This window comes from Leptonychotes weddellii, chromosome 4 (assembly GCF_054177405.1).
Source record: "Leptonychotes weddellii isolate Sample4059 chromosome 4, ASM5417740v2, whole genome shotgun sequence".
Classification (NCBI taxonomy): Eukaryota; Metazoa; Chordata; class Mammalia; order Carnivora; family Phocidae; genus Leptonychotes; species Leptonychotes weddellii.
Window position 1 is genome coordinate 105,486,679 of NC_138372.1, and position 21,046 is coordinate 105,507,724.

The 21,046-nt window shown below is 37.6% G+C and overlaps 1 protein-coding gene across 1 annotated transcript in view; it reads left to right on the plus strand.

Moving 5' to 3' along the window:
* Positions 1-14,437, plus strand: part of UBXN2B (UBX domain protein 2B) — a 27,250-nt gene extending 12,813 nt beyond the window's left edge. The window contains exons 7-9 of the mRNA XM_081817121.1: positions 2,341-2,478; positions 8,849-9,010; positions 10,029-14,437. Coding sequence (XP_081673247.1) covers positions 2,341-2,478; positions 8,849-9,010; positions 10,029-10,191 — 463 coding nt within the window. The 3' untranslated portion in view covers positions 10,192-14,437. The remainder of the gene's footprint in view (positions 1-2,340; positions 2,479-8,848; positions 9,011-10,028) is intronic.
* The last annotated feature ends 6,609 nt before the right edge of the window (positions 14,438-21,046 follow it).

Genomic DNA, 21,046 nt, shown 5'->3' on the forward strand with positions numbered 1-21,046 from the left:
AGAACCATGAGAGACTGTGGACTCTCAGAAACAAACTGAAAGTTCTAGAGGGGAGGGGGGTGGGAGGATGGGTTGGCCTGGTGATGGGTATTAAAGAGGGCACGTACTGAATGGAGCACTGGGTGTTATATGCAAACAATGAATCATGGAACACTACATCAAAAACTAATGATGTAATATATGGTGATTAACATAACATAATAAAATTTTAAAAAAAGACTCCTTGAAAAAATGATTGATGTCAGATAGTGGTGGTCAACTGTAGAATCACTGTCCTCTTTTTATGACAAATAGTGAGTAACACCATCTTCACTATCCTCAAAGAATTCATAGATATTATAAACTGTCCATGCATATTATTTCCCCCAAAAAGATACAAAATTTATCTTAAATGTATTGAAATAAAATAATTTATCATGAAATTGTATGTATTTCAGTTTATAAATGCTTTGCTCTGACCACACCAGAACATAATAAAAGTAGTCAGATAGTTTGCAACTCTGTGCAGTCTAGCACTTCTCAAGAAAATGTGACAGACATAAAAATGGAATAATGAGTTATGTGAGGTTGGCAATGTAATTACTGTCAGTGGTATTGCAGTCAGGGACTTTGATAAAGTTCCAAACAAAACAAAGTGCAGTCTTCTCTCAGTTTATATGGTATGCGTATTCCTGAAAATTTCAAAATGTATTAATGCATTGCCCCCCCACCAAAAAAAGGTTTTTTGCTTCTTTGTAAGACAGACCGTAAGCTTTAAATTTTAGGCTCAGACATTGCAGACAGTGTTGTCATCCATGCACATCTCTGGCAGGGCATTCAATGTTTCTGTGGAACCCAAGACAAGACTTGATTAGGCAAGATGAATGGCCCATGGCAGAGCATCTCGTATCTGGATCCCGACTCTGAATGATAGCTGCACTCATGAATCATACAATGATCAAAGACACTGATCAATTTTCTAAAACTTCTTCCACAGAGTTTAGAAATAAATATCTGCATTAACTATTATGTCCTCATAGGAATTTTCTAGTGCTTATTTAGATATAAATTGCTGTTTTGCAATTTGGCTTTCTAAATGTTAGAAGCACTCCCAAGATCACTGTGACAACAGAAAGTTCTTATATTGAGAATCACTAGGAATAATAAGGTGATGCAACTTTCTTTTTTTAATTTTAATTCCAGTATAGTTAACATACAGTGTTATATTCATTTCAGATATACAATATAGTGATTCAGTAATTCTGTACATCACCGAGTGCTCATCAGGACAGGTACACTTCTTAATCTCCCACCTATTTAACCCATTTCCCACACCACCCCTGAGATAACCATGAGTTTGTTCTCTGTAGTTAAGAGTCTGTTTCTTGGTTTCTCTCCTTTTTTTTTTTCCTTTGCTTATTTGTTTTGTTTCTTAAATTCCACATATGAGTGAAATCATACGGTATTTGTCTTTCTCTGACTGACTGACTTATTTCGCTTAGTATTATGCTCTGGCTCCATCCGTGTCATTGCAATTGGCAAGATTTCATTCCTTTTTATGGTTGAATAATATTCCAGTGTGTGTATGTGTGTGTGTGTGTGTGTTTGTAGCACATCTTTATCCATCAGTCAGTGGTCACTTGGGCTGCTTCCATATTTTGGCTATTGTAAATAATGCTGCTATAAATATAGGGATGCGTGTATCCCTTTGCATTAGTGTTCGTGTATTCTTTGTGTAAATACCCAGTAGTGTAATTGCTGGATCATAAGGTAGTTCTATCTTTAACTTTTTGAGGAACCTCCATACTGTTTTCCAGAGTGGCTGCACCAGTTTGCATTCCCACCAGCAATGCAAGAGGGTTCTTTTTTCTCCACATCCTCATCAACATTTGTCTCTTGTGTTTTTGATTTTAGCCATTCTGACAGGTGTGACATGATATCTTAGATGACACAAAGAAATGGAAAGATATTCCATGCTCATGGATTAGAAGAACAAATACTGTTAAAATGTCTGTATTACCCAAAGCAATCTACAGATTTAATGCAATCCCTATCAAAATACCAACAGCATTTTTCACAGAACTACAACAAACAATCCTAAAATTTGTATGGAACCACAAAAGACCCGAAAGAGCCAAAACAGTTTTGAAAAAGAAAAGCAAAGCTGGAGGTACCATAATGTGATATAACTTGAAGAAGAAAATATCTACAGGGACTAATCAATCATCATGGAAATTTTTATATTATAATTTAAGCAAAAGTTGCTGTTTTCCAGTATAGCTCACAACTTGATTATAGTAATGTCAACAGTGTAGATTAATTTTTTTTTAAGTTACTAAAACCTTTTTCCCTTTTTAAAAGAGAGATTCCCCTGGAGCTTCAGCGGCTGGTTCATGGTGGCCACGTGAATTTGGATATGGAGGACCATCAGGATCAAGAATACATAAAACCTAGATTGAGGTTCAAGGCTTTTAGTGGAGAAGGACAAAAGCTTGGAAGGTAAAATCCTAAAATGAGAAAAATACTTGTCTTTGTTCAGCGTGACTTTTCTTTGAGAATCAAAAAAGCAAAATAACCTAGAAAGTAAAAGCTAAAACATGAACCGTGAAGACCTGCTGATGGAAGTAGATAGGCAAATCTAGTGATAATATTAGTAGCTAATACTTAGATAGCAGTTACCACATTCCTGGCCCATCAGCACTTTAACGTACATTAACTCACTTAATCTTCACAACTCGTGGATGTAGATCCTGTGATTACTTCATTTGCTAATGCAGTAGTGTGCCCAAGGTGATTGAGCTAGCGAGTGGTTACTTTGTGGGATTCAGACCCACCCACTGGCTGGAACCTGCTTTTTACCATTGTGCCATCCTGCCTCTTTCTGATTACATGGGCTCGAAAGGGAAAGTTGTAAAGGGTTCTTGATTAGATTGAACAATAGGCATCTTAGATCACAGCTATAAGCATGCTTGTCTATCATAAGTAATTGGTAAGCTGTTGCAGCAAAAGCAATGTGCTGAAGTTGGTTGTTTTCAGTATATGTTAAGCTGCCAAACTCTTTCTTCAAGCTAGGGAAACCCAGCACATAAAACACTTAACAAAACCAGAGCTTCTATTGTAGGAGAAGGAAGGAATTGCCTTGGAGATGTTTCTAAAGATCCCCTGGGACTTTGCTGAATACAATTCAGAAACCAGTGTGCGTTGTATAATGTAGGATTGGACTCCTGTATAAAAGCCTTGGCTTAAAAGAATTTTCATAAATCTTGAAAAATTTGTTGGTAGAAGTTAACCCTGTATTTGTCCACATATTACTACAAGTGACATGTGAAATTGTAGCATTGACCATGTTTCCAGCATACCCTTTTGTGCATCCTTTGTTCCTTTTCCTGTGATTCCTTCCCTTCTAGCTTCTTTTCAATTGCCTTGTGCACTATGGTTCTCCATTCCCCTCGTGTTTCTCAGAATAGGGAAGAATTCATATCAGTTCTTTACACTTGTCTTTCATACCTCAAGTGACCCTTTCTGTGTCCTTTTCTCCTGATAGAAACTGCTTTCTGAGACACGTAGAGAATACAGAACACATGTCACCTTGGCTTTTCTTAGGATCCACATCCTTCAGTGCCCACTCACAGGTCTACTTGGAAATTTTCTTTCTCATCTCTCCTTACTACCAACACAGGTCAGGTTTGTCCTGATTGTTCTTTCTTCCTCTGTTTTGTTTTTGTAACTATGACCTCCAGATATATTTTTTAAAATATTTTCTAGCACTTCTCATTTCTTTTTTTTTTTTAAGATTTTATTTATTTATTTGGGAGAGAGAGAGCACAAGCGGCAGGGAGGGGCAGAGAGAGAGGGAGAAGCAGGCTCCCCACTGAGCAGGGAGTCCAATGCGGGGCTCGATCCCATGACTCTGGGATCATGACCTGAGCCGAAGGCAGACACTTAACCAACTCAGCCACCCAGGTGCCCCTAGCACTTCTCATTTCTTAATGTTTATTGAGATTATGATTTTTAATTAGAACACAGGTAAAATGCCCTGCTGTTTCTCTGCTTTATACCTACTCTTTCTTTCTTAAGTTTATGACCAAGAATGAATGTTAGAATGCACATCTTGGTTAGCAGAACAGTAAATCTAGAACTGAAATTGAAGAAAGTAGTGTAAAGGGAAGATAGCTGAGAAGAGCCAGTGATTACAGTCGATATTTCAACTCATGAAAATAAGGATATTATCTCATTGTTGTATCTTACAAAGACTGGCCTTTCTCCTCATAAGGCAAATAGCCAGAGAAAATGACCCACATGAAAGGAGGAATGATGGAGGAGAATGACAAAAATAAGTGGTGAGAATGCTGGGTTGTTAATCCTTAGCCATATTGGTCAGGGTTTTTGATTGTAGGAAACAGAATTCACTTACTAGTTTAATAAGGGGCTTCTGACAGAGTCCTGGATAGTTTAGATATTTTCTGGAGCTAGCAAACCAAACTTTTCTAGAAGAAAAAAAAACAACAAAGAACTTTCTAGAAAACATTTTCTGTGCCCCCATCAGCTACTCAGTGCCCATGAAGCTAGGGATCAGACATTAGAACATTCCATCGTGACTGCTGTAGAAAAATCCAATGATTCTTGGTAACCAGAAGGGCTGCATACTTTTCACTTCACAGTGCTTACATTCACCAGACCAGTGTCATTTGTTACTCGGTAGAAGGGTGGAATTATATAAAATCCTGGCTGCAAGGGAGTCTGAGAAATGTAGTCTGTAGAATTTTTAGCTTCTACCATATAGGAAATTACACTAGGAGATTAATGTGGTGGTGTGAGCCTATCTGATGCACGTGAATTAGAATGTTGTGTAGTTGAATATATGTTCTAAGAAAGTGAAGAATTGCATAGAACATTTTAGAAAGGATTTACAGTAAGAAATCTGTTAAAATATAAAAGTTTTAACAGTTCACCTTTATGGATTCAGGAAGTAACTTTCTGAAATGGCTCATTTCCCAAGAGTTACAGGCAACTACTGAACAGAAAAATAATTAAAAAGCAAACCGAACAGAAATGGAAATAATTCCATTGTCTTCCTTAGCTGACAGTCTTATTGCAAACAGAACATTACACAGATGGAAACTAACTTAATTTTTTACTGTGATATTACAAATGATTGTGGGGTAAACCTAAATGCAATAAAAATACTACCCAGTTCCTTCATGTAATATCATAGGAACAAGCAAATCATAGGTACAAAACTGCAAATGTACAGTGGCACACTAAACTGCATAAAAATTAGCTTAGTGAGCTGGAGTAGAGCCCAATAGACCTAGAAAATTACAGAATCATTTTTGATAAGCAGGGCTAACAAGTAGACAGTCTCTGTAGGCTTTTGAGCTTGTGCGTATGATGGTACAGATCGCGAGTTGAAGCAAATCTCTCCGCTTAAGAACAGTCACTGCCTGTTTTTCATACTGTACAGTCCAAAAGATTCTGTTCACCACTCACCCATTCTGGCCACTAAACCTGAGTTTTGACTTCATCTTGATCCCTGGACCTTTAAGGGCTCTCTTTTCTGAGAAGGGGAACAACCCTTTCCTTCCTGCCTTTTCTTCATTTTCTTATCCCAGCAATTCTGCAGCCTCTTGCCTTACTTGTCAGCTGTTGGATTTGTCTGTGCCCATGCAGTTCAGTGTTGTTGGGGACGTTTGCACCCCCATGCTAGGCAGGCAAGCTGCACCTCTCCCGCTCTCGAAGGGCTGATCCCAAATGTTCCCTGCCCTCATCTCAGCAGGTTTTTTTTTTTTTTTGCTTCCAGCTTCCCTGAGAAAATGGAGCCTGATAAGAATTAGCTTTCATGGGACGCCTGGGTGGCTCAGTCGTTAAGCGTCTGCCTTCGGCTCAGGTCATGATCCCAGGTTCCTGGGATCGAGTCCCACATCGGGCTCCCTGCTCTGCGGGAGGCCTGCTTCTCCCTCTCCCACTCCCCCTGCTTGTGTTCCTGCTCTCGCTGTGTCTCTCTCTGTCAAATAAATAAATAAAATCTTTAAAAAAAAAAAAAAGAATTAGCTTTCATAATATATACCTCTTAGCCTCAAAGTTTATTAAATCCATCTTTACTGTTCTCTCTTAAGTTAGAAGATGTTTCTTTTCCTGACCAAGGGACTCACTCGTCTTACAAGCAACCTACATTCTTTCCTTCAGTTTGCCTAGAAAGTTTGTTTTATCAATTTACTTCCCTCTTTTTTTAAATTTTCTATTTAATATAATACTTGAAACATACAAACAATATATTGAAACTGTCATTATATTTTGATCAGTTGAATGATGAGGAGACATTTTTAAGTAGTAAGCAGGTATAACTTTGAAGGCTAAATAGTAAAGTTACTGTACTTTTTTAAATGTGTTTTTATACCTTACTAACCAACTAGCTCAACTACCTATCTCTGTGGCTCTGAGCATGTCTTTCAATCTCTCTGACTCCGTTGTTTTCCTATAAAATGATATTGTTGGCCTAAACTATCTTGAAAATCCATTCCTGTCTTCAGATGTTATTATTCCATATAATTTCATTTTGACATACACACATCTTATTAAAAAAACACATGAAAGAACTTTCCTTACCTAGTTTCCTTACCTGATACTTTCTTTTTATATTTTGAGAAGAATCTTATCTGGTCAGAATGTATTTTAAACAGAAAGCATTAGACTATAGAAACAGGGGTCTGAGGCATCTCATCTAATAGAGGTAACTTTTCCCTCCCCAGTTGTTGTTAGGATAGGAACTATAATGCCTTTGAGGAAGTGTCCACTATAAAAAAGCACTGTTTGAAATGCTTCTATGTCCTCATCAACTTAATCTTTACAGCTGTGCTGCTGTTGTCTGTTTTGCAAATGAGGAAACTCAGTGTTAAGTGACTTGCCCAGGGTCACACATCTAGTAAGTGGCACAGTCATCATCCTGGAGTCAGGCTTCTGGATCCATGCTGTTAACTATTAAGCCACTCTTCCCTCATTCACATCATGATTTAAATGAACTAATAAATGCAGTGCTGGCTGTGATGGTGATGGTGATGACAATAATAATGTATACACCCAGTTATCAGTGAGGCAGAGGAAGGGAGAAGAGGTCCTTTGCATTCAGTGTCCCTTCCCTTTGGTTTTTGTGCCTCTCACTGTGTGAGAGACACTGGACTGTTGGCACAGTGAACCAACTTGGTGGTACAGCTGCTTAAGGCCTCAGTTCCAAACTCGAAAGTAAATTCCTTAAGAAGACCTGATCAGTGATTGCAAATCATCATTTTCTTTTTCGTGTCTTTATCATATATATTCTGCAGTTGATTCTAAAATATATGTCAGGAAATAGCTAAAGAAAGGGGAAGTGTTAGCAGTAAGTACCAGTTAATTTTACTACCTTACTGTGTATTTTGAGAAACTTTGGGTGGGAATAAGAGTCAAGATGAGCAAAGAATGCTCCTAGAACTCTTACGCTAATAAATATGTACTTACTTTTTTCAAAAGAAAATAATTCAGGGCGCCTGGGTGGCTCAGTTGGTTAAGCGACTGCCTTCGGCTCAGGTCATGATCCTGGAGTCCCTGGATCAAGTCCCACGTCGGGCTCCCTGCTCGGCAGGGAGTCTGCTTCTCCCTCTGACCCTCCTCCCTCTCATGCTCTCTGTCTCTCATTCTCTCTCTCTCAAATAAATAAAATATTTAAAAATAATAATAATAATTCATAGGATGCCATCTGAATCTCAGTATTTGAGAAAATAAACATTAAGACTATTAAATAATCGCTTTAGATAACTTAGAGAAGATTAAGATTTGATATCTATAAAGAATTTGGCTAAGTTTGTTTTAATTTCTTAACCAAAAGGACACTTTTTTTTTGACACTGACTTTCAGCTTACAGTGATGGGACATTCTGCTGGCATTAGAAGTCACTAAGAAAGCAGTGCTAAGGTCATTAGTAATCAAGTTTCAATGGTAAGATGTCCTATCAAATAAGTTTCATTATAAATCAATCACCATAGGGGCGTCTGGGTGGCTCAGTCAGTTAAGCGTCCAACTCCTGATTTCGGCTCAGGTCATGATCTCAGGGTCCTGGCTTCGAGCCTAGCGTCGGGCCCCGTGCTCAGTGTAGAGTCTGCTTGTCCGTCCCTTCTCCCCGCTTGTGCGCACTCTCTCTCTCTAAGATAAATAAATAAATCTATCACCATATATAAGATTTCATTTCTCACTAGCACATAGAAATTACTTCTCTTTTATGAAGCAGTACCTACTTAAATCAGAGGTTTTTAAGTAATATTAGATAAGTTTAAGCTAATAGTTGAGTACTGATGATACGTACAAAAATAGCTGGCACCTGTTGAAACACTGTTGTGACTTACTGATATAACAAGCCCACATAACATCATATTATCCCCCCCCATTTTTTACATGATAAAACTGGGATTCAGAGAGATTAATTTACTTCCTCAAGTTTATGCAGTTGACATAGCTGGGATTTGAAACCAAGTCTGTCTGTACTCATAGTCATTCTTTGACATTAACTCAGAGTTGCTCAGATTTCTGAGTGAAGACTTGTGCTAAACAGCTTCATGGAATTTCAAAGGGATAAAGGAGGAAAGAATACAAAATTAAGCTTTTGAAAGAGGTTGAATAAGCTAAACTAGAGTCATAGGATACAAAATAATTTTAATATAACGAAAGAAGTTAGGAGTATGGGAGACTCAAAAGAAGCCATGTTCTTGCTGGTCCCGAAGTCATAGGCAGGAACACTGGAGAATCAGCTATGGATATCAGTGGCTATTCCACTGTCTTCAGTTTGTCGCATCTTATGATGTATTCAGATTCGTGTTCTAATTCTTCAGTTCTTCTTTCTTAGCCTTACCCCTGAAATAGTCAGTACACCTTCATCCCCAGAAGAGGAGAATAAGTCAATACTTAATGCAGTTGTTCTTATTGATGATTCCGTGCCAACGACAAAAATTCAAATCAGATTAGCGGATGGGAGTCGTTTGATACAAAGATTCAATAGTACACACAGGTAAGCTCATTTGTGGTTTCACATGTGGTTACTTATCTTTATAAAACTATGTGAGTGAGTAATGAAGAATACGAAATTCTTTACATATACTTTTTAAGTAAGTTTTTGAGAGGAGAAAAATACTTTAAAAGGGTAATAGCTGTGTGAAATACTTAGTATTTGAACATCCTCTGTAAACTGCTCAAATACTAATGCAAATTCAGATATCACTCAAAAATAAGATTGTTAAAAGTTACACTTTTGCACTGTTGCTAAAACCATGTGAAGTGGGATCAAATTTGGTTTAATATGGTAAGTATAGTAAAACTTTATTTGGACTTTACTCATTTAAAAATTATGAAAATTCTGATTGGAATTAACTTTCTACTTTAGCAAATTCTTCACAATATAAATTTGTAATGTAGATAAAGTATAATTGTGCTATTGTCAAGTACTTTTTTTTTGTCAAATACTTTAAACTGTTTTAAATGTCAATTTAACATTCATTCATACATTTGTTGTACTAATAAGGTACCATTTTTATTTGTTCCTTAAGGGATATATTTATAATCTTAGTCGAATTGCTAGGCATATGTGAAAGTTTTTTAAAAAGGATAATTTTTCAAAATTATCCTTATGACTTAAACCTTTCATAGTTATAGACTCACCTTGACACAGGCCAATCTGGGGTACCTTTTTTTGGGTCATCTGCTATTAAGGTATTTTATACTCTGAAAAAAGTAGGATCTGCACTTTTAATATAATAACATTGTTGACATTTATTTTATGCATAACTCACCTAAAGATTGTCTCTGTTTACAGAAAAAGTAAATATCAGCTACACTAGAATTAATGCTCACATTTATCTATAATCCAATATAAATCCATCCATGAAATAAGGTAAATTTTTAAAAATTACAACACATTTAAATAAGGATTATAATTATGTGATTTATATTACTATCGTCTAATTTTAGCTAAAAGCTTACATGAAAATAAAACTTTTATATCACAAATTATTTTTATCTTACTTCTTCAGGATCCTGGATGTCCGGGACTTTATTATACAGTCCCGTCCTGAATTTGCGACTCTTGACTTTATTCTTGTGACTTCATTTCCAAATAAAGAGCTAACAGATGAAAGCCTGACACTTCAAGAAGCAGATATTCTTAACACTGTGATACTCCAGCAACTAAAATAATACTGCTCCTATCCATGCAGTAGCATGTAGGAAAGATAATGTGCCATAATAATAAGGAAAATACGTAGAGCATTAAGAAAACAAACTATTTTTATTATTTATACAGATAAATTTCGGTTTTATTCTTATTCCGTCTTCCAGCCTTAGTATAGATGAATTTGGACCAGGAATAGATTTTGAGATGAATATATTTGAGTTTTTAGTTGCAGGGCTGGTTTATGTTGATAGCTTGTAAATATTCAGGCAAACCAATTTGTTACATGCTCTGGGTTAATTTAACAACATTTGTTTGCAGAGGAAATGAACAGAACCCCATTTTGATAAATGCATTTGGTAAAATTTGCACTAAAGTTTCTTGATGGTGCATTGATCAACAGCTATCAGGAAATCCTCTGATCAAATTGGAATTTTTTCTGTGATATATACTGAAAAGTATCTGTATTCTAATTTTGAAATATGTTGATCATATAATTATTCCTCCTATTAAGATTGTATGTGTCCTTTTTACTTACTGATTTAGCTACATTACTGGTGTCAAAAAATACGGTTTGGCCTTGTATTTTACAGAACAATGACCATCATAAACCAGAAACAAGGACAGAAAAGTCAGCAGTTCTTGAGAAGATCCGTTAAACAGCACTTTAAAATAGAGTAATTGCAATCCCTTCCAGAGCCTGCCTTGATCACATTCATTTATTTATTCAACACATTTTTCTAAGGGACCCACTATATATACTGAACACTGTTCTAAGTGTTCAACCCAGAATGTATTCTACTCCAGGGCAAAATGAGTGTACAAATTCAGAAATGTAAATTCTGTCAGCCAGACTGGATCTAAAGAATAACCAGCAAAAATATTTGCATTTCTGCCAAAGCCAGGTATTTCCTGAATGAGGTAGGCTATATCAGGAATGATAGAAAGGCTTTTTCTTCCTCCGAGATAACATTTCATCTTTGGTCACATGCCTGGTAGTTTTTCTGTAGCTGCTGTAACAAATTACTACAAACTTAGTGGCTTAAAATAGCACAGATTTATTATTTTCTGATTCTGTAGGTTGGATATCCAACATGGGTCTCACTCGCTAAGATAAAGCATTGACAAGGCTGTATTCCTTCTGAGAGGCCCTAAGGGGAGAATCATTTCCTTGTGTTTCCAGCTCCTAGGGGCCACCTGCATCCCTTGGCCTGTGGCCCCCTCTTCCCATCTTCAAAGCCAGTAATATTACATCTCTGATTCTTCTCTGTCATCACATCTCTTTGACACCAGCCAGGAAAAGTTCTCTGCTTTTAACAACTCATGTGATGGGATTGGGCCCACCAGATAATTCAGGATTATCTCCCCATCATCAGGTCTATAGTAACCTTAGCTGCATCCTTCAAGTCCCTTTTACCATGCAAAGTGATATATCACAGATTCCCTCAGGAGGCTCCAGGAATGAGTCTGTTCTTTGCCTCTTCCAAGGCTGTTTGCATCCCTTCACTCTAGCTGCATCCCTCCAATCTCTGCTTCTGTCCTTACATCTTTTACTACCAACTTTATTTCTCCTGCCTTCTTCTTACAAGGACCCTTGTGGTTACATTTGGTTTACCTAGAATAATTACCAGAAAAATCTCATCTCAAAATGCTTAACTTAATCACGTTGGCAAAATCCTTTTCCTTTTGAGATCACGAATTTACAGGTATGGTGATTAAAACATGAATATTTTGGAGGCCGTTCTGACTACTCAGTCCACTCCTGCCCCAAAGATTCACATCCATCCCACATAAAGTCACCCCATCCAAAGATGGTCAAAAGTGTCAACCCATTATAGCATCAAAGTGCAAAACCTTATCTGAATCTCACCAGCTGTAAAGTCCCAAACCTCATTTAAATCATCTAAATCAAGTGTGAGTGTGGGTTTGGGTTCTATGATTCCTGGGACACAGTTCCTCTCCATCTATGTACCTGCAGACCTAGAAAACCAGTTATCTCCTCCCAAAGATAATGGTAGGACAGGCATAGAATAGGGTTGATAGACATTCCTGTTCAAACAAGCAAAACAGAATGCTAAAAGGAGCCACCCGTGCCAAGATTTAGAAAGCCATGCACACTCCATTAGATGTCAAATCGTGGGAACAATCTCTGGCCCGCAGCACTATCTCCTAGGCTTGTGATGTCCTCTCAGGGTCCTCTCTCCTGTTTCATGAAAGGTAGCACCTGTTTGCAGCTGAGTAGTTTTCTCAGCTTGTTGCTTACCTATGGAATTGTGGGAAGTCCAGCCATCTTTCATTTCATACCATCTCCGTCCTTTTCGATTTAAGGTAGCAATGGCTGCTGGTTTAACATTTCCAGAAACTTAGGGATCTTGTGTGCCTGTTAGGAGGATTCAATTCTTTAGGAGGATTCTAGAGGCCCCTGCACAAAGCATTCCTAGGTAATCCCATCTCTATTTTGGGCTTTTTCTGAGAAGGCTGAGAGGATCTACAGGTCACACCCTTCATCTCTTCAAAGAACCTGTGGTGTGACAAACAACTCAGGCCTTCCTTAGATATTAGCAGAAGGTTGTGTAGCTGCACCCTCATCTCTCCCTAGAGCTGGCTTCCCTGACAGTGAATCCCTTACTTGGAATGTCCTTTGTCATTTGGGTAGGCTAAGAATTTCCAAGTCCTCGAGTCCTGTTTTCTATATATTTAACAGTTCTTTCCTCAATTCGTCTATCTCCACTCACATTGTACTACAGCCAGCAAGAAGAAAGCAGGCCGCACCTGCACACTTGGCTTAGAAATCTCTTCAACCAAATATCTTAAGTTTATCCCTTAAAACTTCTGCTTTCCACATAACTGCAAACACGTTGCAGCTAAAAGCTTCTTGCCACTATATAACCAGAATGTCTTTGCCTTCACTTTCCAACGGTATGTTCCTCATTTCCTACCAAGCCCTCATTGGCAGCACCTTTAATCTTCTTTTTTCTTCTAACAGTCTGTTTATGACAATTTACATGAACTCCGTGGCAATTTAGGTGCTCTCTACCCTGCTCTTTCCTTCCTTCGGCCCTCACTAGCGCTAGCATCCATAGATCTGCTAGCAGTGTTCAAGGCAGTCCTGCCTCTTTCTGCCATGCTCCTAAAAGTTCTTCCAACCTCTACCCACTGCCTCGTTGCAAAGCTATGCCCTCATTTTTAGGTGTTTGTTCCAGCAGCGCCCCATATCCGGGTATCTGGGAAAGTCTACTATGCCTTTTCACTGCCACTTGACTTGAATGTGCCAATAGGAGATTTGGAATTCACCTTTCTCTGGGGGCGCTGCTTTCTTCAGGGAGGTGAGTTGACCTGTGGTAGAGTTTTCCTACTGGCAGTGCTATCAGAACTCCCACAGGATGGAAGTGTAGATCTCACCATCACAGAGAAGCTTGTTCTCAGTGTCACAGCACAGAGTGAGAAGAGTATTCCTAATAACAGGAAGCCATGCGCCTCTCCTCCAATTGACAACTTGGAGAATATATAAATAATAGCAGTTCAAAATGTTACCGAGGATAAACTACATTTTCATAGGAGCGAAGTCATCTTCCTTAGGAAATACTCTCTTGAAACAAATGAACATTTTAAATAAAAGGGCACTGCCCTATTTTGGGTTAACAAAATGGGGTGAGGGGATTAACCAAACCCTATAAAAGTATTTGAAATGTTATTCCTGTAGTTTCTTTTTATCGTTTAGATGGAGTGCCTGTAGATGCACATGCAAAAGCTACTGCCATTTTTGTATATGATAGTCTTCCAAAGTGTAGAGATTTATATTAGGAGGGAGAATTAAACATTCAGAACAATACTTTCACATGTACTACGTAGTGTTTTGCTTCGTTAGTGTCGTCTTCCTGAATTCTTATTACTATTGAAGTCACTGTAACTTATAAAATTTATAATCATCCCAAAAAGATTATGTTACAATGAGCAGGTAGACAACCATGTGAGGTCAATTGTTTTGCATGACCTATGTAATCAAAAAGTTTTAAGTGTCTGCTTTACCAATAAAGAACGTTTTCACTGAAAGTCATTGAAAATCCTTTTCAAAGTTTCCTTGATTAGCAGTTTTATTTGAGTGACTTAATGGATTATTTTAAAGCATGAATAACATTACCTGTGGTTTAATTTCTTATGGTTCATCTTTTTGATCGATGGAGAAGAACTGAATTGTAGCGATGTTATCTCAATTTCCCGTTACTGTTTCTGTTTTTATTCCACCAAAATAAAGGTGCAAATTTTTCTTAACTTTTTGCCACAGTGGATTTCTGAAAACCTTGTCACAACCTGTGTTGTTGGTAAAGTACATCATTATTTTCCCCTGAAAGAGTTTTTATCCCTGATCAGTGATACAAATTAATATATCATATGTGTCCAACATTGTCATAAAAGCTAAGAAATACTTTCTGTCATCCTCTGTACAATTTTAAGTTAAAGTTGTCTTTTAACACCAAGGCAATGATTTACAAAAGGAGCCCCGGCGCATATCTGTAACAGTGTATGTGTGTGTGTGCCTACATAGCACACAAAAATTTGTTAGTGTAGATAGCAACATAATCATATTTAAGACAGTGGCTCCTTAAGATTGGGAATAGAAGAGTGTTTAAAATGAATATGTGTCCTTTTATGCCTTCGTATTTGCTTTTTGGTTCGTATTTCCCTTATCTACATAGTGTACCTTTCAACGTACCTTTTAGAACATGGTTAATTATAAAGTGTCCCATGTCATTTCCTCATTTAACATCTTTCCCTCTTTGTTCTTCATTTTTGTTTTTGTGGGAAAGGCTTGTTTCTTCTAATGTTAACAGCTTTTATCATTTTTAATCGTAGGATTGGGAACGGTAAAAGTATTTTTAGTTTTCTATCAGAATCTATATTAAAAAGTAGCGACTATAAATACTACAAATATTCAGAACATCAGTAGGCTTGAGAGTGAAAGCATGAATGTAGTTGAGTACAAGCAGAGGCCTTGTTCCCAGCAGCCTGGAATTTTTAGACAGCTCTGAGCTTCTGAGCATAGAAGGAAGTAGGGTGGAGTAGCACCTTATAAAAAGAAATGTTTGGGGGCGCCTGGGTGGCTCAGTTGGTTAAGCGACTGCCTTCGGCTCAGGTCATGATCCTGGAGTCCCGGGATCGAGTCCCACATCGGGCTCCCTGCTCAGCAGGGAGTCTTCTTCTCCCTGTGACCCTCCCCCCTCTCATGCTTTCTCTCTCTCACTCTCTCTTTCAAATAAATAAATAAAATCTTAAAAAAAAAAAATGTTCGGGGTGCCTGGGCGACTCAGTTGGTTAAGTGTCAGCCTTCGCCTCAGGTCATGATCCTGGAGTCCCAGGATCGAGCCCTGCATCGGGCTCCCTGCTCAGTGGGGAGTCTGCTTCTCCCTTTGCCCCTTACCCCACTTGTGTTCCCTCTCTCAAATAAATAAATAAAACCTTTAAAAAAAAAAAAAAAGACGTGTTCATCCTCAGTACAATCAGTCAGATTTAACATTCCCTGAGGTCTGGGGGTTGTTTTTATTAATATAGTAAAATTATATGCCTATCAATGGTTTATATATGCATATTATATATGATATGAAGGCTAGGTCTTTCTTTTCCCCTTGAAAACATAAATGTCCATGATGTAAGTAGATGTTACTGTTTGAAACATTGTATACATAGGTATTCTATGGCAACTCAAATGAATCTGACTTTATATTCTTTAATTAAGCATGTGTGTGATTTCATTTGTCATAAGGTCTATGTATCCTAAATAATAACTACTTGGGTTGGCCATTTATTGAGGGCTTACCAAGAGCAGTATCCTATTTTGATAGGGAGCATGTTACTCATGGTCAGCGTCCCTCTGTTAGTTTGTCACCCTGACCTCAGTGTAAGTGTGACTTCAGAGAGGACTTTTGTGAGGCCTCGATCTAAAATCATGCCCTTGTCTCTTAGCATTACCCTGTTTACTACAGCATTAGCAATGCCTGATATTTTCTTGTTAATTTGTTTGGCTTTTGTCAACATCTAACATGGAAACTGTCTTTCCTCTTCCCCCTATCAAATGATGAAAGTAAAACTGTTTAGTAACAGCTTGACGTCCTTTATCCAAGGAAGGCAATCCATGGACTGGGGGAGTCCAGTGCCTCCCAAGCACTGGAGCACTGACCCCGAGGGATGTGGGGCAAGAGTAAGCTTTATAGCTGCTGGAAGAGGCAATGTGGAAAAATACATGACTGGCTAGGAGGTGGGAGGGTTTCCTTGTAAGGCTAGCAGGGCCTACTTTCCAGGGTGAGGTGAGCGAGCCAAAGCTGAGTTGGAGGATTAATCGATTGGTGTGTGTTGTTTCCTTTACAAGCATTTCCCATAAGAGCAGGCTTAGGTTTCAGTTGTGACGGGGCCATGCCACTGGGGCATCCTACATTTTGTGGATCCTAATACATGAGTTAACTTTAACACCCCAGGTCCTCAGAATGTGCATTTGTGAGAGCAGAGATTTTTCTTATCCCCTGTTGTATCCTTGGATAGTCAATAAATTGTTAATAAGTAATAAATAAGTGAATTAAGAATGGGACCCTCTGAATGTTGGAAGAATATATGCATTAATGCTTTAAAATTGAGAGATTCAGAAATGCTAACAGGGTTGATACTGGTGATAGAAAACATTTCTATACTTGTTTGGGTTTTAAATGAGGGAAAAGAAAAAGTGTGCTATAAGAGGCAGACTTGATTCATTTCCAGGAGTGGTAGCACCTATCCCTATAAGTGAATGGTCCTGGCAGTTCTCATGGTAGAACTGGGGTAAAGAGGGCTAAAGAATACCCTCCCGACTATGAGAAACACCCAAGATTGTCTGAATTCCAGTAGTAGGGGTTGTGATTCTACAAGCTTAAGGATAAGGAAGAACTTTGTTCTAAAGACAGGGTAGAGACCCGTCAACCCATTATGTTCTATTCAATTACTCAGAAAGGTATGCTGCTTACTTGCCATGTGATCTAATGTTTATAATATGATTTCCCTTATGGATTTTATCTTTCTATCAGAGGTAAAATACCACTAGCCTCATAGTAGCTATTATTTAATTCTATGACCTTCACATCGTTTAAACATTTTAGCCATTAATGTTCTATTTTAGAATGTGACACCTCATCATTATTTGTCACTTTAATACCGATACCTCAAAGATGGAAGTTGATTTAGATGAAATTTAATCAGTCAATTGGGAGTGTGCTAAAATACATGTAAACTAGTTAATTGTAACGTTGCAGAAAGTCAGATGATACTAGAGACTTTACTTACACATCCCTCGTGCCTTTGAAATGAAACTAGTTTGAGGAACTATTGACTTTGGCTTGACTCTCAATTTGGCTGAACTTGCAAAAAAATTCTCACTAGTCACTTTATATTGTGCTTGTTCTCTAAATTAACTCCCATTACCCAATCTTGCACGCAAGCAGAGAAAGCAGAAATGACCTGGAGTTACAAATTTCCAAATAACCTTTACAAACAGACAAATATATCAACAAACATGTATGAGTTTCAATGTTCTTGAAATTATTTTTCAGCGAGAAAATGATATTTAAAATTCTAATTTTGATATTCTTTAACAGCACCGTTTTATGTATATTAAAATACCTAGTACTTATTTAATTTGCATAGATTTTTTAACATATTGTAAATACAAATCTTAAGTATGTTTGACATTTAAAATGGCACTAGAGCTCATAGTTATAAGTGATCGAGGGTTCTCTGTGCAGCCCTTGAAATTCAAGTGACTTTTAACGTAGAATTGTATCCCTAGGCATCTTAATCATTTTGTCTTAGATGTAATAAAAATATCAGAGGCGAGATTTGATTCCAAGTCACACACATGACTCAGTGAATGTGTGGCATATATTCATTTGATCTAATCTCAGATGTGAAGGACCACTGGATGATTCACAAACTATTTTTTTTCTTTCTCTAAATTATTTTAAATAAGAGGATCTACCTTAATCTATTAGTGCAAAAATATTATGAAAAATGTTTGCATTTTTAGAAGTTGTAAATTTTATGACTTAAAGTTTTTCATTTCATACCTGCAAATAAGTCCCCTAGTTCCACTTCTGGATGGTTCTCCAATCAAGGCTAAGATTTTTACTCAAATAATTGCATCTAAGTGTATGCGAAAGCATGCTTGGTTTTTTCCTCACTATTCTTCCTGTTATAAACAAAAGTCAGTGCTTACTTGGACTCAGAGGATCTACCAAAACATCTAAAAAATCCTCATACTAAATGTTTATGGTAGTTGGGAATAGTGGTAGTGTTTGTGTGTTTTCCAGCCAACACACAGACTCTCACTTCCATTCTTATTTCTCATGCCATTCTCTTGTCAGGTTCTTTTCTTGTTTTTCTCCACATACTTTGAAATATTACTTCCCAAACTTTCTGATTTACTGGGGGCTTTCCTTCGAGCCAGAAATTCTCCATCCTCAAATGTATAGGGAGAAGAGTCAAGTGTAGGGAAGCTGAGGTGGGACAAGCCTTCACGAGAACCATGGGAGACAAGCAGAATCAATGTTTTCCCCATCATCTTCGTGGGGAAAGAAGTGAAATGACTCTGCTCACATTGTGAGCAGAGATGAAGTCAGTGAGTGTCTCCTTCCTCTTGATGTGCTTCCGTTTCCAATGTCCAGCAGTGTAGGCAATAAACATCGTCTTCATTTCTTACTATCATCTCCAATGTAGATACAGAGATGGCAGGACACCCATTTTATAGATGCATGACAAAAGATTAAGTCATTTTCTAAAGGATATTTAGCAAATGTGGCAAATATACAGCACTGCAAGTAATTTTCAGCATGTTAATACTTTAAAACATATTCAGCAAATATGGTAACTCTTAACCACCAAAACCGTCCTCAGGTAAAATGTTAATCTCTGATGATTTGGTACTTTTGGTACTGTGTAACTTTTTGTGTGGAGTATTCAAATACAGTTCAAAGTTTTGTTGTATTTTTCTTCAGTGTCTGCTGTCTCCCTAGCAATTTTATTCATCAAGAATCATGAGGCAAAAAGATGCCTGGGTGGCTCAGGCAGTTAAGCATCTGCCTTTGGCTCAGGTCATGATCCCAGGCTCCTGGGATGGAGTCTGAGCAGGGAGCCTACTTCTCCCTCTCCCTCTGCTCCCCCTGCTTGTGCTCTCTCTCTAATAAATAAATAAATAAATAAATAAATAAATAAATTCCTTAAAAAAAAAAAAAGAATCATGAGGCAGAAAAAGCAGAGTATTTGAAGGGACCTGACTCTATTACCATAAGAATATGTTGGGTTTTTTTTTTTAACTGGCGACATGAATACCAAATTCTTTTTACATTGATCTAGTGAATGAATACTGGTATTCTTATTCAACTGTAAGCCAGAATATCTTGAAAGCCAAAAGGTTGATAAACCTAGAAATCTGAAAATTTCGTCATACAGGCTTTTCAAAATCTTATGTACTCAAAGAAAAAAAAAAAAAAACATGGCAGGAGGGTGGGATTGGGTGCTAGTAGATGGTTACCTTCAATATAGGAAAACAACTGAGATCACTATAGCACCTATCATTGCCTGGCAGCAATTAACAATATCAAAAATGCTATTGTCGATTACAGTTTAACTTTCACAAAATGACTCCAATCTTACAGAACAGCCCAGTATGGAAGATGAAGAACCGCATTTCACCCACCAATACATAGGTCTGGAGGAGGAACCGTGTGAGGTAGAAAAGTGAGTGAAGAATTTTTTTTTCATATGTGATCTGACAAGAAATCTCTAAAGCCACAGGCCCCATTGATCTTCACAGTGATCAAGGTGTTGCTGTTAAAACAGTATCTTATAGTACCTTTGACAAGTTAATACAACATCAGTATGTGGGAATTTACTTACTTATTGTCTCCACCAGAGGGCGTATAGGCCCTGGGAAGAAATTTACATCATTCTGTCTCCCTTAGCTGTTCCAATAAAGTGAGAGTATAAGATTTACTTGTTAAAATAAGCACTGGGAATTACCCAGACGTCAATATCATTGAGCACTGCTTTTTCTGACCTGTAGTATACATAAGGAATATGGGGCTAAATATTATTCACATTTCCAGAAATGTAATGGTATTAAATGAAAAATATTGATAGTGTCATGTACTAGGTCTTGAGGTTTTTTTCAGTGTGATAGTGCCCAGATGTTTAACACTTTGTCAGTATGCCCACATGCCATTCTCCCTGGAAAGTATTTAAAATGTCCCAAGTATCTTAGCCCCCTTGATAATACATTTTCCATTTTAATGCACTGCCCTAAAAGCTTTGTCCTTTTTTTTTTTTTTTTCTTTTACCCACATCATATTCCCTCCTATTTTCCTTGGCTAAATTCTGATTACTCAAATTTCAATTCTTGTAATCACCAGTTCTTCCAGAATTGTGTATGCAACTTTATGATCGCCAAACCCACTAACAGAGACAGAAGTGGCAGAATTGTAAAATTAAAATGGAGAGGATTGGCCTAAGAGTTGGACACCCTAAACTGTCCATCATGCCTCCACCACCAACTCTGCAAGTCCTGGTTTTCTCATCTCCAGAACAAGGAGATTAGAACACGGTCCTTCTGTTCTTAATTCTGATTCTTTCCACGAAATTAAGTGCTGACCAACATAACATGCCTGAAGATGGTATCATGGAGGTGAAGATGGTCAAATGATACAACTCAGTGGAAACCAATAAGTAAATCCATAGAAAATATAACTTGTGTTGTTTATCCTCTTCCTTTTGGGTTGGTTTTCTGGCACTATCCTACTGGTAAAAGAATTTGAGAATCTTTATTAAAATCATTTTTAGTCTAGTAATATCTGTAGACTAGCTGGCAAA